The following is a 21,771-nucleotide window of genomic DNA, read 5'->3' as shown; positions in this document are numbered from 1 at the left end:
GCTGTTTCTGGCTTCAACGCCAGGATGATTAACAGGCTCCTTCTGCTCGTTCCGGAACTTCGAACTCGGCTCGTTGGAAATTACCCAGAAACAGGGGAACTATCGTTGGAAAAATGGATTTTCACGAGAAATGAATCCCCGTTGGGAAATCAGTGGCACAACGAAGGGAAGATGCTGAGGAAATCAGGGACTCGAAGTTGATCTTCGATCGATTTCTTGCGAGTGAGAGAGAGAGAGAAATTGGCGATTTTGAAGATTTGTTGTTTTGAAGTTTGGAGATTTCTTTCGTCGCGAAACTTTTTTTTTTCTTTTTGTTTTTTCGAAGTAGAAGAAGATTCGCTGAGTAATCGTAATTGTGCGACAGTGCGACTCGCGACTTGTGACAGTGTGAAACATTACAACAGCTAACGGTAACCGTTTCTAATATCCCCAAGTGTTGTTCGTGTTGTTACTTGTTAAGAACGGGAACACGCGGTTGAAAAATTGAAAATATTTTTCGACGAACGAACTTGTTTTCCCCCCGGGGAAATGGACGTGGGATACTTCGGTGGTGATTTTTCGGTGTTGATCTGTCTGTGAAAGTGCAACGAGTGACAAAACGCGAGTGAAAAGCGACCGAGAAGTTCGCTCTGAGTTCGCTGCGAGCCGTTATTGCAATAATCGTGTCTTTCGACGAACAAATGATCCGCAATTGAGGCGACGGCTGGACGCTTTATTACGAAGCCGAGTTCCAATAGAAATTACTACACACATTAACCACGAAGGTGTCCAATCAAGCGTCGCAACCGAGTCACGAAAATTCAGTTTCCCTTCTCTGAATTGGCCATTAGAAACACCGCTCGAGCAGAAGAATCATATTCGCGAAGAAGAATCACTCACCCAGCCAATTTATTTCAATATTCAGAACAGCTTTCTCGCAAAAAAAAAAAAAAAAAAAAAAAATTGTGATCTTCGTCTCTCCTTCAGAAAAGAAATTGAACGACGAGTGCAGAAAGAAGTGAGAAACGATTCAATCATCGTGGCCGAGCAGAATGAACTCTGCGCAAAAAAGGAGAGGTGCTTGCAAAGGTCTGTTTGACGTGACGTGAGCGCGCAAAGAGGCTGTCCAGGAGCAGGCGTCATCGGCGGTGGCGTGCGCCGATTTCCGGCGGTGCGTCAGAATTGCACGCGGCCGCGTGTCACGCTAGCATCGGCGCGAAATCGGAGCGCAAGGATTTTCAACGGACCTCGCCTCGTCTTATCCGACGTTATCTCGCTGTTACCACCTCGTCCGCTCTTCGGCTAGTTATTCCCTTCGTTTGCTTCGCCGGTGAAATTAATTCACGCGCGCTGTCTTTCGGGAAAGGTTCCTGCCGGAATTTTTTCCAACTTCGTTCGACGATTCCCCTGCGTGTCCTGCATGTGCTCGGTGATTCTCAGTCACAATGTTTTTTTTTTTCTGAAGGGCACACAATTATTTCGTCCAGAGAGAAATGCACGGTGGACCAAACATCACTTGCTACGAAAAATAAATCCACAATTATTTTCTATTGTATTTGTACTTTGAAACGAAGTTTCTTGTCTCGCATGATTGAAGCACGCAAATTAAATTAATTAATAAAAAGTTAGTTCTCTTCTTCTTAAAGGAATTTTGTCCAAGTAATTTTCTCCTGTATATACAATGTCATGGAAGTGTAATTTATTATTTTAACATATAATCGAACTGCTGCTAGTTCGAGAGTCGAAAGGACTGGACGCTCGTGTAAATTAATTGAATTGTTTATTTACGACGAAGGAGACAGAGTTTTGCAGTTTTAGCAAGAGAATGATCGAGAATCCAACGAGAGGGATTGGCGTTACAAAGTATAAATGATGATAACTCGAGAGCGAAAGCGTGTGACGGGCGACCGCAAATTTATATTCGTGGCGCAGCCAAGTGATTTTTCTGTGTCTTTAAGAGAAAGCAAATTTAATTCTTCGTGACTGTTTCTGGCGTCAGTTAAATGTATATCGGATGATTTTCTGATCTACTACTATTCTATTATCTATTCTTATACTACTATATCTATTCTATACTTTTATACTATATCTGGATGAACTTTCGCTAGTTACAAGTTATTCGATTATCCCATCCGAAAGAAAAATTGGAAAATTATAATGGACAAGCGATTGTTTAATCTGTTAATGTTATCGCGTTGCAAATATTTTTGTAGAATGATCATTTATTTCCATCCGTTTGTTCTCTATTCAATTGATTTAGGTTAGGAAAACGTTCTCAATTCCAAAAAAAAAAAAAGAAATCCAGCAAATTTCAAACAACGAGTTGTCTAACACGCTGTGAAACGTCGTGTTACAAATTTCGATCGAAGAATCGAGAAAGTGGAACACGTTCCATTTACTTCCCATTTAATCGATTTAAGTGTAAAAGAAAACCAAACATAAAATCGAGAACGTCTTTGAAATGTCGAAAACCAGGTGACTGTTTATCGTCTTGATATCGTTAGACGATCGGTGAAAATATCGCGCTACGAATTACAATTAAAGTAGATTGTTCCCCATCTTCTCCAGAAACACTTGACAAAGTCACGAACTTGCCGTGAAGCAAAAATTTGCGTTCCAAGATGAAAATTCGAAGATAGAAATCGAGCGATTTAATTCCAACTGGGATGCTGTAGTCGAGACTTAAAAAAAAAAAAAAAAAGAAAAGAAAAAAAGAAAAAAGTCTGAAGAGCTTCTCTCGGTGGGGAAAGAAGTTTTGACAAAATTTTCGATGAAAGAAACGTGACGATTGAGAGGAGACGGCGGAGACGAGACGAGACGAGACGAGACGAGACGAGACGAGACACGGTTCTGGCAGGCGAAATTTTCGTGCTCTCGTCTCTCAGAGTTTCCCTCGGCTCTTAAATTGCAGCCAGTTTGCATTCCCCGGCGCGCGGCCCTCGGCCCAAGTATCTCGAGACGTGCGAAGAATATTCCGTCGACCAAGTGCCGCGCGATGCTCGTTTCGAAGGCGATAGGCGCGAACCCGTTCTCCTAAACCGCGGCGACTTTATTGATCGTTTGTTGCCGCTAAACGTTCCGAGCTGCTGCTGCTCGGTTCTAAAATACAGAGGATCGCTCGCACTCTATCCGCCTGTTCTGGCTCTCCTCCGTCCTCGTAAATCCGAATCGATCGCTCTGCTCTCGATTCTAGAAAACTGACTCTAGAAAACTCTTTCTCAAGCCTCGAATTCTCGCGGCAACGGACTTCGTTCGAACTCGAGAAGAATTTTCTAGCGTTGGTCGTCAGATCATGCGTGCGCGACATTCTTTTTCAATGAGCTGCTCACTCTTTAAATTCTGATTATACTTCGTCTTTAATTATATTAAATTATATAAATTGTTATATATATTATATATATATATATATTTTATATATAATATATATATATATTTTTCGTCGTTAATTATATTAAATTATATAAATTGTTATATGTATTTTATATATATTATAAATTATTTAATAATATTTTTCGTCGTAATTGTACATTTTATAATATATATTATATATATATTATATATATATTTTTTTCGTTGTTAATTATATTAAATTATATAAATTGTTATATATTATATATATATATATCTTATATCATATATATTATAAACTACATAAATTGTTATATATATTATATATATTATAAATTATATAAATTGCATTTGGTTCAAATATAAATTATATTTCGATCTTTAATTCAATTATCTTAATATTAATTTTAATTAATTGTCTTAATTTAATTTTAATTCTAATTTAATTATCTCAATTTGGCTTCATCTTTAGTGAGAGATAACGCGACTGACTCGAATCCTCAAGTCCCTTTTAAGGAATTGATCATAAGAATCTGCTGGAAATTTAAGTTCCGCCAGAGGGATCTGCAGTATTTAATTTCTCCAGCAAAGTATAACAGAATTCGCTCTTCAACCTTCCGCTCGAATTCGTTTTAGGTTCAAGGAACTAGCAGGATATTTTTCTTCGGTTTTCTTTCTGCCAGGAAAAGGAATTTCGATACTCGTCGTTTGCTGCGCTCGAAAGAGTTTCCCAGCGTTAATCCTCCTAATTTTTTTTTCTTTTTTCTCTCTTTTGAGCAAAGTGTTCATTTGAAATTCCCTCTTTCTTCTTTTCTTTTCTGTTCCTTTCCTTTTTTTGTCCGTCGTTTGTATCTTGTTTCAAGAGTTTTTCCGCAAACGGGTATCGGTTATAACGATTTAGAAAGCGATTTATGGACGCTGGAACTGGAAAAGTTGCGCTTTTCCCCAGTAGGAAAATCGCGATCCGTCATTCTTATTGGCCGCCTGTCTCGTCATTTCTCGGCCTGTTTCTCTTTTCTAACCGGGCTGCCAGCCAACTGACCGCAGCCCGGCGGCGATTAATCTTGCCAAGGGCACGACCGGCGTGTTCGCCGCGTTCGAAATTCCCGCCACGTAGCGCGCCGCGCGTAACCGCGCCGGGAAAAGCGGCCGGAATGAGGAAAACGGTGAAAAGGAAGACCGGGTGTCCGCGAAATCATCGATCCTCCGCTCTCGGTGCAAGAATTCACTGAAATTCCCAAATTCCAGCCAATTCTCTCCACTCCGAGCTGTTGATTTCAAATTTCTAACTCGTCTACTATCGTTCTACAATCTTGTCGAAGAAAAGAGATTTCACACTTTCACACTTTGAGAATTTTTATCCAATTTTCATCAATTTTGTAAATTCACGTTCTAGAAACATTGGTCTCTGGAAGTTCTGTGAAGTCTTTGCAATTCGAAGATTTTCGCGATACGATCACACGAATAATTTTTGAACAGTTGAAATCCTCAACTTTGGTTCGTGTTTCTGTATAATTTTGAAACTCTCAGAACGCGAAAGGATAAGGAGGATAATTTTTCGTGTTTTCCTTCCGCGACAGTAACAACATAGACATTTACAATAACTTCTTTCAAGAATCCTTGAATTTGCAATTCAGAATAATAACAAATAAATTATATTAGATGTTACATGTAAATCACATTAAATTACGTTAAACAAATTCGACGATACAATGATAAAGTAACATTAGTACAGAGTAAACGTAACATACAAGTAACATAAGCAATAATCATAAAATATACCTCATGCGTATGATAGTTTGCACTTTCTTCGAATGGAAGTTTTTGCTCTGCGATTTTTGTAAAAATGGGGGCATGGAAAAGTTTAGTCACGAGTCGGCGGACAGTTGCTGACACGTGGAGAACATAATAGTAATTATGCCAATAGATAATTATTTACTTTTATCTGGAAGAACGCTGTTACTTATAAACTTAACCTGTTATTACCCGCGAAATTTTCGAACGTATAAGTTATAAACAAGGCAGTTTCGGGGAACTTTTGAATTATCTCATTCCACGTGGAATTGTAAAAATTATTTTTACCACGTATGCCTGTTAATTTCCTATTACGACCAGGATGAGTGTGCTGATTAACTGGTAAAAATATTTTTGAGAAATATTCCGTGTTGTAATCAGTATTTCAGTTCAATGGATATTCACTTTTGTTAGATCTAAATTCGAATGATGCTCACTTCTGCTCAAAAGTAGTTTCTGAATTTTAATATTCGGTATTTATCGTTGGATGATGAAGCTTTTCAATTGCGCGAGCAATTTTACAATGCAGTTCTCAACATACTTAAAAATCACTCGGTACTTGTACACACTTTATAATAATTCTTAATATAATAATATATAATGATTATAATTATTATAATAATAATACAATATATTTATATAATTTGAAATTTTATATAATTATTATAATAATAATATGATATTTATATAATTTAAAATTTCATATAATTATTATAATAATATAATATTTAATTTAAATATTAATTTAATTAAATATTAATATTTAATATGTAATTTAAAATTTTATATAATTGTTGTAATAATAATATATAACCGATACAATAATTCTTAATATCATAATAATATCAACAATTCTCAATACACCTAAGAATCTATAAATGTATAATATAATATAATCTAAACACTTTATAGACACCTTGTTGCATAAGGTGTTATTTAATTTTTCCAATTTTCGAAATATATAATACATGTATTTCGACTGTTATAGTTTCGTAAAATGTAAATGTAATATTTTGGAAGAGAAAAATACGAGCCCGTGTTTACGATTTCTTTTCCCAGAGTTGTAACGTAATGTTTTTAACGTAAATGGGAGCCAGGACACTGTGCTCTCTGTCCCCGACACGAAAACTTTCGTGCGAGACTTCGTAGTTTGCTGATGTTTAGACGCATAGTGTACGAAGCAGAGATAAGATGGATTAACCTTCTGTTCTCGGATAAACTCTGGCCAGTTTGTTTTCGTTTCGTTTAGTTGGCGAGCCAGTGAGAGGTATACCTGCACAGCGTATGGAATGTTGCTGATTGTGACTAATTGTAAGTTTGCAGTTTCATTTATTTTCTCCAATAATTGTTGGCTCGGCGTACAATACCGATCGAACCTCGATTCCACGAATCTCGATCTCGAACGTCGTTAAGAACCAGGCATTGCTCCGCTGCAATTAGGTTGATTAAACGTCGAATGTGTCTGTTCGTCGCGCCGCGATACCATAGTTTCCGAGCGTTTCTTTTGCTTCTTCGATCGGTTGCAAGTGCTGCGCGAAGAGAAATCTGTCTTAGTTTTCAAAACTTAACTCCGATTTCATTGTCGATCGAGAAATACTGCAACTTTATTTTCGAAACATTACATTTTACATACTCTTGATATTTTAAATCAATCGAAACATACATTTCACATACTCTTAATATTTTCAATCAATCGGAACGTTACATTTTACATACTCTTAATATTTTAAATCAATCGTGGAGTGATTGAATCGAGTCTTCGAATTGTTGCCGATATATCAGTTTTGTGATAAGTGTGTTTAATGGCACGTTAAGAAAACGAGCATTTCGTTCCACTCTCACAAACGTTCGGTTTTCCGTAATTGATCTTCAGTCGGATGTGAAAAAATTTTTCTCGATTCGCATCGAGACACCCTGTATTCCGCGTTTGACGGAGAGAAAGAGAGAGAGAGAGTGAGAGAGAAATAAAAACGGACGATAGAAAGCGGTGCAATTAATGGCGGCCGTCATTGTAGTCCACGCTTCCAGGTGAAATTCCCTCGGGATAAAAAAATGGAGCGATCGTTTGTCGAGGCCTGACCCCCTCGATTTTTCCTGTTCCGCGCGATTCACCTGGAAAATCGTTTCTACCTCGCTGCTGGCTGGCCTCCGCGATCGCGCGTCTGGAAACTCGATCGGCAGCAGTTCGACTTCCGCTTGGAAATTCCGCTGAGGGGAGAACGAGCTTTTCTGTTCGATAATCGTGTACTCGCGTCAACATTCGAAACGGTGATAATTTTGTAAAAATTATAGGAACAACGAAGACACTTTTCTTCTCTAGAAAATACTCTAAAAAAGTTGTCGCAACATGTAGGAGAAATTTTTCTTACGATCGAAAACGGATTCGAAGATCGAAGAATTCTTTTTGCAACCATCCCTCGAAACTTGTTTTTTTACGATTTTTTTTTTTTTTTTTTATCGAACTGTTTGACTATTGAAACGAGAAAATTACGATTTCTGGAATCTTCGTCGTCAAAGTTCGATAAAATAGCGAAGGGAAATCATACGTCAAGTTTTCGGGAGCCGTTGCAAAAGGGGAGGCTTCAATCTTGAAATTTAAATTCGTAGATTCAGTCAGTTTGTAATATTCTCGAGAGGGAAAGTGTCGTCGGTTATCTATTCGCTACGTGATGTGAAAACATTTTTGGAATAAATTGAGTAACGCGTTTTGATAATGGAAGCTCCGAGCTCTAAAATTAGCTCGAGGTTAGTACCGTACGATTTCTTTTTTTACGAAATTATCGTAGTTTAAATATTTAGTTTTTGAACGTTTAAGTGAGTCGCTGTGTGCTCATGATGCTTAACACTGGACAATTAAAGAATACAATTTTCGTCGGAGATATTAAATTTAAAAAAAGGAAAAAAAGTAGAAGAATACATATTAAACATATTAGAAAATAGAAAAATATGATAATAAATTTAAAAAAAGAAAACAAAAATAGAAGAATATATTATACGATATATTATAAAGTATGCAGTTTACAAAAAAATCAATTTAAATCTTTAAAAATGGATACTTCACGTCTGTAAAATTTTCACTTCGCTCGTTCTGGTGTTATGTCGTTAACCGTGCTTTAATCTAATGAGTTCATTGCTTCGAAAGTACAAATAAACACCTTGTAAAATTATCTTAACTGTTCTCCAACGTAAAGATATATAATTTTTGAAATTTATCCCTCGAATCGTTTCGTGTTTTCGCGAGATCGAACGAGTGGCTCGAAAATGAAAGGCAACCGTGTCGTCGTTAACGCATAAAATGTGAAAAAAAAAAAAAAAAAAACACGCACGGCCGGTAATAACTCTGTCGCGAGAAATGGATTTTCGAAAATTGCTCCCGTCCCAAAAAAAAAAAAAAAAAAAAAAGGTAAAAAAAACAAAATTCGCGAAAATATATCGCCGGCCTCTGCGTAGTTTCGACGCAACGGAACAATGCAGTTTAATTGCGCCACGCGGATCGTTTCGTTTATGCCGAAATAATATTATCAAATTATTAACAACCGCGTTTCCGCTGCTCGCCGAGAGGAATATCAACAACCGTGATGCAATTGCTCTGTTACAAAGCTTGCGGAAGGAAATCAACAAGCAAACGTTTCTGCGTGTAACTACCGCGCCATCGCCGCGAATTTTCGCGAAAATTTTCAATGCCGCCCGTGATGAACGTTATGAACTTCTCCCTCTCGAATTATACGCTCACATTTCTCCCTCTCTCTCTCTCTCTTTTTTTCTATTGTTATTTCGAGCAGCGATTAATGCCACATTGCGCCATTTATACAGCGGTTTTTTTTTCAGTTCTAAGCTTGTTAAGATGAATCGATTTCAAATTTCGCGCCTTTAACCTCTTGCGCTGGAACGACGTGTCATTTTGTTGCTCCAAAATTGTAAAATTTTCTCAGTTTTAAGTATAACAAAGTATATATTTAAAATATATTTTTTATATATATTACATTATATTTTAAATATTATATATTATTTTATACATTATATTATATTTTAAATATTATATATTATTTTATACATTATATTATATTTTAAATATTATATATTATTTTATACATTATATTATATTTTAAATATTATATATTATTTTATACATTATATTATATTTTAAATATTATATATTATTTTATACATTATATTATATTTTAAATATATCATTCTTATTTAATTAATATAATTACTTCTGGATAATTTCTATCCTGTGATATCACACCGACGAGTTTCGAAAAGAAAGCGGCGAGTTATTGTGCACGGTCGCTCGTTATGGTCCGCAATCAGTTGCCAGCGCAAGCGCTTAAAGGAATTTAGCAAACTGGAAGTTTCTTGGTTTCTTATTATCTTCTTCTCAGAGCAAGAAAGCAAAATCAAAGAGTGAAGGTTCGGCCGAAAAGAATCTTTATTTCTTTTTTTTTTTTTTTTCCCTCACACCTCGCCTGATTCGGACTTGTTGTATACTTACCGACGAAAGGAAGAGACAACGAGATGTCGAAAATATCGTGCGTGACATTAGAAACACGAGACACAGGCAGGAACGGTGTACAAAGTCAGATAATCGATATTGATTTAATGATCGGCTCGCGCAAACTTTGTCCGATAGCAATCACGGAGTCATTAACGGTGGCAACAGGTTTTTGCATTTTTCTTTTGCCCCGCGCACGGTAATTGATTGGAACGGAAAGAAAATACCGGGAGTCGTGTCCGCGTTGTTAACTATTAGCCACGTCATTAGTCATAAATAATATAATCGTGATTTGCATCGTTATGAATTCGCAGCCGGTTCGAGAGCGCGAGCGCGCACGAGTCGCGGATAAAAAAAAAAAAAAAAAAAGAAAAANTTTCCTTCTTCTTCTTCTTTTTTTTTTTTTTTTTTTTGGATTTGGTGAAAATTTGACGAGGCAAAAGTTTGAAAATCAAAGCCCGGCGGAAGGTGTGAAACGTGAATCGATGATAAATTCATTCGATTGATCGATATTGTTTTATCGAACATTCTTGCGCTCTAGATCATGATCTAATTTATAATTTATAACATTTCCGTTGAACATTCTTTTGATATTGCGCTTGAATGATGAAATATATAAACTCCAAAATACAAATATATATATAAATGTATTATTATTGTTATTATTATTATTTATTATTATTATATAAATCTGTATACATAATATTAAATATTTATAATATGTATTTGCGTTTTGGAACTCGTATAATATTTTATCATACAAATACGATATAATATGATACAATATAATATTATATATATATATATATATATGTATAATACAATATAACATACAATACAAACACAATTCAGTTAAAAAAAAAAAAAAAAAAAAAAATGTTCAAAAACCAGAGTTGTCGTGAACGAAGTACATGCCCGGGCGTGCAGCTTTTTCCCGTGGCCGAATGAAACAAAGTGAAATAAAAAAAGCGCGCAGGATGCGTGGTAGTTAATCCCCTCCCCACCCCCCCCTTTTTTTTTAATTTTATTTTTTTACTACCGAAGTGTAGTTTCGCAACCGGGGTCGGGGGTGATCGGGCGAAATTTTCGCGAAACGAAAGTGGCGGTTGTGTATTTCCCCCCCCCCCTCCCCCTCCGCCCCTCTTCCGGTGCAACAGGTAGTTCGTGATTGGTCGGAAGTGGAGGAAACATGTTTGGCGATCGAAGGATAGGCCGCTGTAAATAATGAAATTGTTCGCATGAAAAAGCGGTCGGCGTTCGGTCCTCGAATGTTTTTTCAACGTAGATTTATTCGTATCGATCGATACTTCTACCGCCGAACTTCGTTTGCTCTCTTTCTTTCGTAGCGGCGTGGCCAAGGGGGCAGCGATTATTAATTCGAAGATTAAACGGCAGTTCCGGTTAATTGGAACAGGCAGTTAGCGAGTTTCGTGGGGGGGGGGGGAACGATATCGGGACGATACCGTTAATAGGAATCTCTCTCGAAAGTCGATCGGGTCCTCCTCCTCCTCCTTCTCTTCCAGGTTTATCTTAACTGTCGTGTATTATTGATTCAGAATTCTAGTTGAAAGGGAGCCGACGAATTGACGAGGATCGCGCGCCGGTACTCACTGTTATTGAATGATAAATACGTCTCCGATTTGTGCAAATATTAGCATAATAGAATATAGCGCGGACGAGCAGTCGAAAGTTAGTTAGCTAATTGCTTGATTACGTTAATTGTCGTGAAAGTTTCTCGGAAAGGTGTGTATTATTTGCCCGAGCGTTTACACAATATTTGTTCGATGATTCTTTTCTTTTATTTCACATTCAGAATTATACCAAAGGACGAGAGAATTATTATTCAACGAGTATCGCGATCGAGTTGATTATGAACGTTGATCGTGATCTGTTTATCGGTGATCACGCATCCAAATTTTAGCCGAGGATCGATTAATTCCAATATTGTAAAAAGAGTAGGGTTAATTGGTAGAGTTAAATTAATAGATAATAAATGAGATGAGATGATAAAAAGAACCGCAAAGAGTTAATAATAATAGATGATAACTATGTATTTTGATTTGAATTTATCCTACCTCATGTTTACTCAATATTTATTGATGATTATATGTCCAAAATTTCGAGAATTGATTAATCCCAGTGTTATAAAGAGAACCTGGTTAATCTTAAATCCGATAATATACTGATTTTGATACTTTGATCAAGACCCATTTATAAGAGATTTATTTTGTACAATGTTTATCCAACGTCGATTAGCGATTTAGGTACTCGTGTCCACTATGTGTCCGAAATCTATTTTAGAATTGATTAATTCATTACGAAGTATTAATTTCAACAGTGTTAAATTTGATAGACAACAATTGTTTATTTCCAACTAAATAATGCCTGTTTAATTTTCTCCTCAATGATTGCAATAGAATCGTAGCAAAGTCGAAATTTTAACTCGAGTAAGGTGTTCGTTCAAAATCTCACCGCTTGGCAAAGTTAATGTTTTATAATAACAATTTGTCCAACAATTACAAAAAAAATACAGTTAAAGTTGTGAGAGAGAAAAAAAAAAAAAAAGAAGAACACAGTTCTCTATTAAAGAAGCAGAGATTGCAGGAGAAAAAGAGAGAGAGAGAGAGAGATTTAATCGCTCCAATCGAAAGACGATCGACGACACGACTCGGAGATTCAAGAATCAACGAGATCAAGGGATAGAGAATGAAAGACGGCCGCTTAAAGTTGGCGAGGGTGGAATCGACTGACAGTTCGCAACACCCCCCCCCCCCCTCCATGTTCAAACTACTGGTTACTTTCTTTTTTTCTTTTCCCCCCCACTCGCCCCTATTTTATTCGCCGCCTCTGGCTGCTCCGTTTGCAAGAAGTTCGAAAGTTGCCGGAAGGTAGATTCCGTTTCTCTTCTCTTCCCTGGGCAAGAGAAACACCGCGAGAGCCACACGCTCCGCGTCTCGCGGCGTTTTGTGCGCAGCGCCTTAAAAATAGAGCTGACGCGCACCGAGGGTCAATAGAGCGATCTCTCTGGTTCTAGCCAATTGTCCCTCTTTCGAATCGATCGACTCGATCGCGATCGGCAATCTTCCGTGATGAATTTTTGCGAAATTTTTTTCTTTCATCTCTAGACTCTAGCAGTTCGTTGGTACATGACTTTCGTAACGTATTTAAAAGGATTTGCCGAGGTAAATTTATTATTTTTCAGTGTAACGTATTTTGAACAAAAATCTTTTGCAGGTTGTCTTGATTTTTCTAAAAAAAAAAAAAAAAGATTTGCGTTTGTCTCTGGGCAAGTTTGATTCTTTTAATTCTTTTCGAAAGCAGATACAGTAAGTTGGAAGTTCAGTTTGAACAATTGTTAGTCCAATTTGGGATCTCGTCGAGTGTTAATTTCTCTAAAAAAAAAAAAAAAAAAAAAATAATAAAAATCCTGCCCTCAATTTTCGTTTCTCTAACAAAAATTCTGCTTTCAATTTGTGATATTACGAAGCGAAATGTTGTTCGACGAATGTTTTTGAAAATTCTATTTCTGCGATATTTTTTTACATCCAGTGGTATATCCAGAATTCAATTTTTGTAACATTTTTTTGAGAGGGATCTGCCCGAAAGTAAATTGTTTTCAAATGTAACACGTTCGAACGGAATTGTGCAAATTGTTTCTTCGAGTAGGTTTAATTTTCTTTCGATAATTGTATTTTCACAACGTATCTGTTACAACATCGAGGTTAGTCGAATTACTTAACTTTCCTAAGAAGAAAAAAAATGCTTGGTTAGTATCGGACGTCGAAATAAAATTCCAGACAAAATTAATTAAATTTACCAACCTTACCAAGCCTCATTAATTGCCTCGAAAATTATATTCTCGTACTTGACAACTCGACCGTGTTCCTCGACAAATGTAACAAACTCGTTTTCAACTGACTCGAGTCCCCCCGAACATTGCCAAAAGAATAATATTATTATCTATCTCCTTTCATTTCCTTCGGTTGATAAAATGCATAATAAATTTCACCGGTCGTGAAAATTGGGTCATCGTTAATGGAAAAGCAATTTCACGGTCTTTAAATGACGGGGACGAAGGTCACCGGCGAATAAACGCGTCGGATATTTTTCCACGGGTTTACATTCACCGCGTCGGCGGCCGGTGCTCGCTCGCACGAGAGGGAAAAGTGATACGCGTTGCTGTTATTTTTGCCATTTGCGGCCGGTATTAATTCGGTCGGAATTAAACGTTAATAATATTTTAATTAAACAAGCCGAGGGAATTGTAAATGCGCCATTATCAGGCAGCGCGGCGCGGTGTATTGTTGCCGGTTCGGCGGCGGCCACCGCGGAGGATGAAGTTTATCATTGCCAGTATTGTGTAATCCAGTTATTTAACAGTTGCCGCGGCAAAATAAATAACTTTCGGGCTTCCTCCCTTCGGTATTTTAATACCGCGCGGTGGTAATCCACTTTCAGCCGTTCCGCCGGCTCATTTATCGAGCAATTATCGAAACGTCCGGAATTAATTCTCTGAAGTCGTCTCTGCGTCTGTACGTTGATACATGTGAGATACATACGCGGTGAGAGGAAACGAAAAGAGAAATAACGAGCATCTCTTTGACTGGATAATTTAAGGATACGAGTAAGATGGTGGCACGCCAACCATTTGAATTAAATTCGAGACCAGACGATGGTCGGATCGTTGAGGTGAAAAATTTATTCGTAATCCTCTGGTGTTCCCGCGAATGAACTGCGAATGTTGAAAGAAAGTGTACCGAACTCATTTGTATGAAATATGAATTTACACGAATGTTCAAAGAGAATTACCCTTTTCTTTTCTTTTCTTTTCTTTTTTTTTTTAGGGTAAATAAAAATTTCAGATCTGTAACATGGTACGTCGTATGGAAAAGCGCCAATTCGATCTGTCAACTATCATTTTTATCTAATTGTCACTTTGTGATATTCGGAAATTATTTAGATTTCAATTCAAAACACCCTACTTGCCAACTTGATTTGTCGACAGACGTTCAAAATTCACGCCAGCAAACGAGATGATTCACTATATAAAACATAAACCTGACTTCTCAAAATGACATACAAAGAGTATTAAAATATTTCAAAATTTGTCGATGCGACATTAAAGAAAAATAGAAGAAGAAGAAGAAGAAAAGATTTATTATAAATTTCCCTCCAGCCACCAAGCCTTCCCTTTTTTTCTGCTGACTCCGGACTAAAAATTAATTGGCTCGAGCGCTTCTTTAAACTGAAATGTATTCAAAATTGTCGTTTCAGGTTTAGGCCTAGGGCCGCACACGCCCGAGGAAGCAGCGGTTCTGGCGGCCGCGGCGGCTGCGTTGCACCACCATCACCAGGGTGGTCCTGGTGGGCCAGCGATGAGGCCACTCAGGCCTCCGTTGCCCCCGGGTATGTTGCACACCTCGCCGCACCCTCTGGCACCTCATCATCCCCTCGCGGGGCCGCACCATCCCCTCGTGCCTCCTCATCATCCCGAGGAAGACGGCGTGGTGGACGATCCGAAAGTGACTCTCGAGGGCAAGGAACTCTGGGAGAAGTTCCACAAACTCGGCACGGAGATGGTCATCACCAAAAGCGGCCGGTAAGTGTCAATTTTGCTCGGTCACTTCGTCGGGGATTGTCGCGCCACGTTTACCTTCAAATTGTCGAATATTCGGAGTGTTTTGTTGTTTTCGTAGACACTCGAAGTGAGAGTCGAAACGTTGGGATTGACAGATGAGTTGATTCTTGATGAGTTTAACGATCGTTTAACCTCTTGCGCGCGTCGAGAATGTTTCGTCCCAAATTGCAACATTTTCTTTTAAGTATATTTGCCCCAAATTGCAACATTTTTTTTTAAGTATAACCCAGGCAAAACAAATGATAAATTTATTACCTCTCAATAATTTTTATCCAGTGATATTACATACCAGCGTGTTTAAAGAGAAAGCGACAAATTATTGTATACGATTCGGTCACTCGTTATGGTCCGCGAACCAGTTGCCAGCGCAAGGATTTAAGCTACTTCAGACTCTTTGGCTCAACCTAGGTTAGGTCTCTGCACCTTCGTGCCCGTGTGAAAAGGTGTTTTTAAAACAGCGTTCAAGTTTTTTAAACAAATGTTGGATTTGCATTTTATGTCTTAATCACGTTAAATGAATATTTTTCATTTCAATCGACGTTCCGTCACAGCGTCCATCATAAAATCGAAGTCTACAAATTCTACTAGAGGAGAAGCACAAGTCACATTTTTCATTTATCGTGGAACAAATTTTAAAATTCAATTCGAAAATGATTATTCGTTTAAATTCGCGAATTACTTAACCTTTTAGTATTTTATTTAGCTTATTCTCGAGCTGTTGGCACATTTACATGTATATTTCAATATAATTCACTGTCGATGCAATCTTCAACTGTTAAATTTTATTTTCTGTTCAAAATTATTCATTTGTATTGTTTATTCTCAAGCTGTTGGCACATTTACGTGTATATTTCAATATAATTCACTGTCGATGCAATCTTCAACTGTTAAATTTTATTCTCTGTTCAAAATTATTCATTTGTATTGTTTATTCTTAAGCTGTTGGCACATTTACATGTATATTTCAATATAATTCACTGTCGATGCAATCTTCAACTGTTAAATTTTATTTTCTGTTCAAAATTATTCATTTGTATTGTTTATTCTCAAGCTGTTGGCACATTTACATGTATATTTCAATATAATTCACTGTCGATGCAATCTTCAACTGTTAAATTTTATTTTCTGTTCAAAATTATTCATTTGTATTGTTTATTCTCAAGCTGTTGGCACATTTACGTGTATATTTCAATATAATTCACTGTCGATGCAATCTTCAACTGTTAAATTTTATTCTTCGTTCAGAATTATTCACTTGTTTATCCTCAAACTGTTCGTATATTTATGTACAGATTTTAATATTGATCGAATAATCTGATCGTTGTCAGAAAGTCGTTCTTTCCACTCGATTTCAACGCCAGCGCGCGCATTTACGCCGGGGTGTCCCTTCTTCCGAATCAACAGGAATGCGCTTGCCGCGATTTCTTGTCCGACGCTCGTTTAGTCTCGATTTCGAGGGACGAGCCTCGACGGCCCTCACGACGGAAAGGTGTATCGCCGTAAGGCAAGAGCCGTGAGAAAAATGACGGGCTGCCAGGCGAAACACGAGAAGTCGCCCGCGAGAAACCGCAGAAAATCGCGTGGATCGGCTCCTGGCGTGGCTCGTTCGCGAATTCGCGAGCCCGAGGACCAATCTCTCTCTTTCGTCGCCGAATATCTTTCTACGGTGCCGGAAAGACGAGGAAACGATTAATTCGAGAGGGAGATCTCTTAAGACAATTAGGGAAAATCGTGCCTAAAGTTTCGTTTAGACGAACTTGAACTGTTAAAAACTGTTTGCCCGTGCGTTAGTGAGTTATTGTCGTACGAACGGAGAGAGTAACTGGACTGTGTTGGCAAAGGCGAATCGATGGGCATGAATTCTACGACGATGATAATTGTAATTACGCAAACCATACGTACGGACCAAGTTCCACCACGTGTCGTTTATTTTACCCTTGCGTCAGTTGAATAACAAAAGAACGGAGTTGAATGTCAAAGGAAAGAAAAGAACTCGGGGAACGGTTGATTTATATTCACTGATTTATTCACGTATCATTGAAAAGTCTTGACTTGAAAAATCATGCAGATTGCGTCGCAATTAACGAACCGGGCCGCGGTTTACTTGAAACTTTACTCCAATACACGTGTTTCCTCGGCATAGACTGGCCTGCCAACTCGGAAAGTGAAATTCGCCGCGTGGTACGTGTGTCGGAAGAAGAGCCACGAGACACACCACGTTCGCTCTAAACATCAAATCATCGATCGATTGTAAGCTTCCGCGGATACATCGTAGTTAAAAAAAGAGAGAGAGAGAGAGAGAGGGGTTGTCTCTCTCGGTTGTTCAAAGGGAAATCGAACGCATAATTCACGAACCGATGGAACAGCCTCGTCTAGCCTAGAGAGAGAGTAGAAACTTCGAATGAAGCGAGTGCCCCCCTCCCTCCCCTCTCGATCTCAGCGAATCGAGGTGTATGCTTGTCGGGCTATACCTCGGCTTCTCAAACACGTTTCATCGCGTTTTAAAGATTCAAAGCCTCTATGGCCGGCGCACACTTTTCCCCAGTCCTTTCGACGATCGGAAATCCTTTTCAAAGCGCAAACTTTTCACGAAGGGGAGACAAACGGTGAAAGGGGTAGTTTCGAGCGCGATGGAAAACACGGCGACAGATATCTAGGCGAGCTATTATAGTTCGGAAAAGGGCATAACGTTCGTACGTGTGTGTGTGTGTGTGTGTGTGTGGGTGGGTGGGTGTGTTGTACGTGGGTACGTCGTGATTCGAACTGTGACGATAGACTTATACCCCCGTTTGTTATCGTTCACCAGCCTCCACCCCCTCTACTCCCCCTTTCCCACCGTCACGTCGGTCGTAGTTTTCCTTTTTGCCTCGCGACTTTCCATAATTAACGTGCCTTTGAATTTTAAACGCCGCGTTTGAAAATGTACACACGATGCCCGAGTTGAAACAATAGGTGGGAAGAACATATCGGCACTGTTAATTGAAACAACGTCATAATTTCAGCGATCAGTTTCCCCTGTAACGTCAATTCGTCGCGTTTCCGTGGAAATAGTTTCTCGAATTCTCCACGAGAATCTTTCTCTGTGAATCTTTCAAGTGACAGTGACTTTCGACTGAAATCTGATTATTATTAAATCAAATTATTAATAATTATTATATTAATATATCATGGTTTATTAATACATAATCATTATTAAATCTAATTGTTATTAATTTGATTAATAATTATTGTAGTGAATTTCCAGTTGTGAATCTTTGAAGTTAAAACTGGAAGGAAGAAAATATGTGTTCAGTATTCTAATCTTTTGTCAATCTTCTCCTAAAGATTGTGGCAAAAATCTTTCACGCCAAACTTCATATCGAAGACACTTAGATCTCTCTATTTTCTAAACCTAAAGTCTATAAATCTTTGTTGCTTCTCTCGAGTATAAATTTCTTCTCCTTATAGTATAAAATCTTACACTTACAAGTCAAAAAAATTTAGATTCTTCGGTTCTCTAAACATCAGAATCCTTCAGTGATCATTAAACTCTTATATGTTTAAAGGAGTATTAAAAAGATTTTTTATGAAAAATGTCCTCTTTCAGTAATCTCTTGTACGTTCAAAAAGAGGAAATTTATATATATTTGAAAAAATGTCCTCTTCCAGTGATCATTGAACTTTTATATATTTAAACTGAGTATTAAACAGACTTTTGTAAAAGAAGGAATATATATACGCTAAAATAAAATACACTATAGTATATATACACTAAAATAAAAGGGAATATATATACACTAAAATAAAATACACTACAATTAAATACTCTATATATACACTAAAATAAAAGGGAATATAATACACTACACTGAAATATAATACACTAAAATAAAATACACTACAATTAAATACTCTACATATACACTAAAATAAAATACACTACAATTAAATACTCCTTCGAAAGGAGTATTTAAAAAGTCTTTCACTGATCTTTGAATTAAACTCTCGCGTATTAAAAAAATGCCCCCTCTCTCGCAAAAGTCTTTCACACCGGTGAAACTGGAACCCCCCTCGGATTCTCTAAACGCCGAGCCCATCCATCAACTCTCCCCATCAACAACCACTTACTTCGCAACAAACTTCCAAGGACTCGAAAGTCCAACAAGCCAAAAGCCAACCGATTTCACGTCCCGGTGTCCCGGAGAGAAAGCGCGAGTCTCTCTCCCCGGTGTTGCTGAATGGCCCGGCAATTTGTGGCCGATGGTGGTGGGCCAATTTCGCCAGTTTCGATAGCCCGTTTCGTGGTTCCCGGGCGGAGCGAGCTCGGATTCAGCACGAGTTTTTCGCGAACGGGGCCCCCGGGGTAATATCTCGTTTAGAAAGATTACAGGTTCGGTGAACAGGTTGCCAATGTATAAAACAAACATCGTTAAGCGAGCCCTATACTTACGGAGGGGCCAGAGAAAGAGAGAGAAAGAGAGAGAGAGGGGCCCGAGAGCTTTTCTTCTCTCTCTCTCTTTCTTTGACGTGCAGCACCCCGGGGCATTACGTCGGTCCACCGTGTCTCTCTCTCTCTCTTTCTCTCGCGCGCTTATTTACACGCCAGGCTGCGCGTATGATGCGTGCATATGGTTGTGGCCAGAGTGCTGGTCAGGAACGAACTGAGAAGAGAGAGAGAGAGAGAGAGAGAGAGGTGAAAGAGGCGCGCGTGTATTGAGACGTAGACCACCGGACGCAGATTGGGCCAGCCGCAATTTCCGCGCGTGTAATTATCCGTGATCGTCGTCCAGCGTCGTTCAACGTGGAACCTCTTCTCGTTCTTCTCCGATGCATTCTTGCTCTCTTTCTCTTTCTCTCTCTCTCTCTCTCTCTCTCTCTCTCTTTCTGTTCGAGTCGACGCTCGTTCTGATTTACCAGGCGAGGGCAGATTGATTTAGAGCGCGGACCGCCCGTCTGATTACGCCGGTCAACAACTGGGGCAAGACTTTCGAGGATTGCTCTAGGAAGTTCTCGGAACGTCAGGTGGCGATGGATGCTGATGGATTTTTTCTTTCTTTTTTTCTTTTTTTTTGGGACAAATCGATGGAAATTAGGAGGGGACGAGCGATGATTCGAGGGTTGGCTCTTTCCGTTGGATGGTTGTTTTAGAAATTTATGCGAGATTGTTTTACAGAGGTAGTGTTACTGGAGTGTTATAAAACGACGTGCATTTTGAGATTTGTGAGATAGTTGGTTTGTCACTCGAAGAACTATACTATATATTCTACACTCTGGATGAGATATTAAATCATTGGAGTACGAGAGATATGCGTCGTACGATCCGACATAATGTCAATTTATTGAAATGAAATTTCAATATATGGAATTTTGATAAATAGAATATTTTTAGAAAATTTGTATTATGCTTTTAAAAATTAGAATAGTTTTAATAAACAGATATTTTTAATAAAGAAAATTTTAATAAATAGAATACTTTTAGAAAATAATTATTTCTATTATGCTTTTAAAATGTAATTATTTTTAAATAAGAATATTTTTAATAAATAGAATTTTAATAAATAGAATATTTTTAGAAAATAATTATTTTTATTCTGCTTTTAAAATATAATTATTTTCAAATAAAAATATTTTTAATAAATAGAATTTTAATAAATAGAATATTTTTAGAAAATAATTATTTTTATTATGCTTTTAAAATATAATTATTTTTAAATAAGAATATTTTTAATAAATAGAATATTTTTAGAAAATAATTATTTTCACTATGCTTTTAAAATATAATTATTTTTTAATAAATAGAATTTATTAAGCGGAATCTTAACAAACAGAGAACTACATATATACATAAATTTTTCGAAATTTGCAACACAACAATTTCGCGATCGGCCGGAAAAGCAGCAGACTTCTGGCATCGGGGGACCCACGTTTCCGCGCATCGTTGTCGAACCATGGCGCGATCTTATCTCCTCTCTTAGCTTATTTCTCGGAAAGTTCACAGTGTTCTCGCCCGTTGCGTTTAATATCACGATAGCGGAGTTATGTCCCGAGGAGGAGGCGCTCCAAGATTCTGTCCGGGCGTTCACGCGATCGGCGTAGCGCGCGGCGCACGGTGTGTCTTGTAACGCGTGTAATGAAATTCAGCGTAATTAAGGGGGGCGTTTGGTGCAGCCATGGCGTTATGGCTCGATGTTCAGTCTGGCTACCGTTCCGAGACAATCGACTGTGGTTTCCTATGCTGTCGATACACGTGAAGAAATTACGCCTAATTACAGTTTTTGGTCGCGGAAGTACAACGAGCCGAAGAAATCGGCGCGCGTCGAGGGGGAGGTATCCTCGTTTAAACGAGTCAATTAAGCTCAATTTCTCAGTTTCTCTGTATATTTTAAGTATAATCCGGGCAAAACAAATAATTTATTACTTCTCAGTCATTTCTATCCAGTGATATCGTACCGACGATATCCCTTAAAAAAAGAGAAAGAAAGCGACGAATTCGGTCACTCGTTATGGTCCGCGGGGGGGGGGGGGGGGGAATTTTTTT

At 38.0% G+C, this 21,771-nt stretch overlaps 1 protein-coding gene across 1 annotated transcript in view; it reads left to right on the top strand.

Moving 5' to 3' along the window:
- LOC122533413 (optomotor-blind protein-like) overlaps positions 1–21,771 on the top strand; it is a 76,478-nt gene that overhangs the window by 11,211 nt on the left and 43,496 nt on the right. Inside the window, exon 2 of the mRNA XM_043663067.1 lies at positions 14,891–15,215. Within this exon, the coding sequence (XP_043519002.1) occupies positions 14,891–15,215 (325 nt within the window). The remainder of the gene's footprint in view (positions 1–14,890; positions 15,216–21,771) is intronic.

This window comes from Frieseomelitta varia, unplaced genomic scaffold (genome assembly GCF_011392965.1).
Source record: "Frieseomelitta varia isolate USP_RPSP 00005682 unplaced genomic scaffold, Fvar_1.2 scaffold_525, whole genome shotgun sequence".
Taxonomy (NCBI): domain Eukaryota; kingdom Metazoa; phylum Arthropoda; class Insecta; order Hymenoptera; family Apidae; genus Frieseomelitta; species Frieseomelitta varia.
Note: the sequence above shows the minus strand (reverse complement) of the source record. Positions and strands in the feature narration are given on the sequence as shown.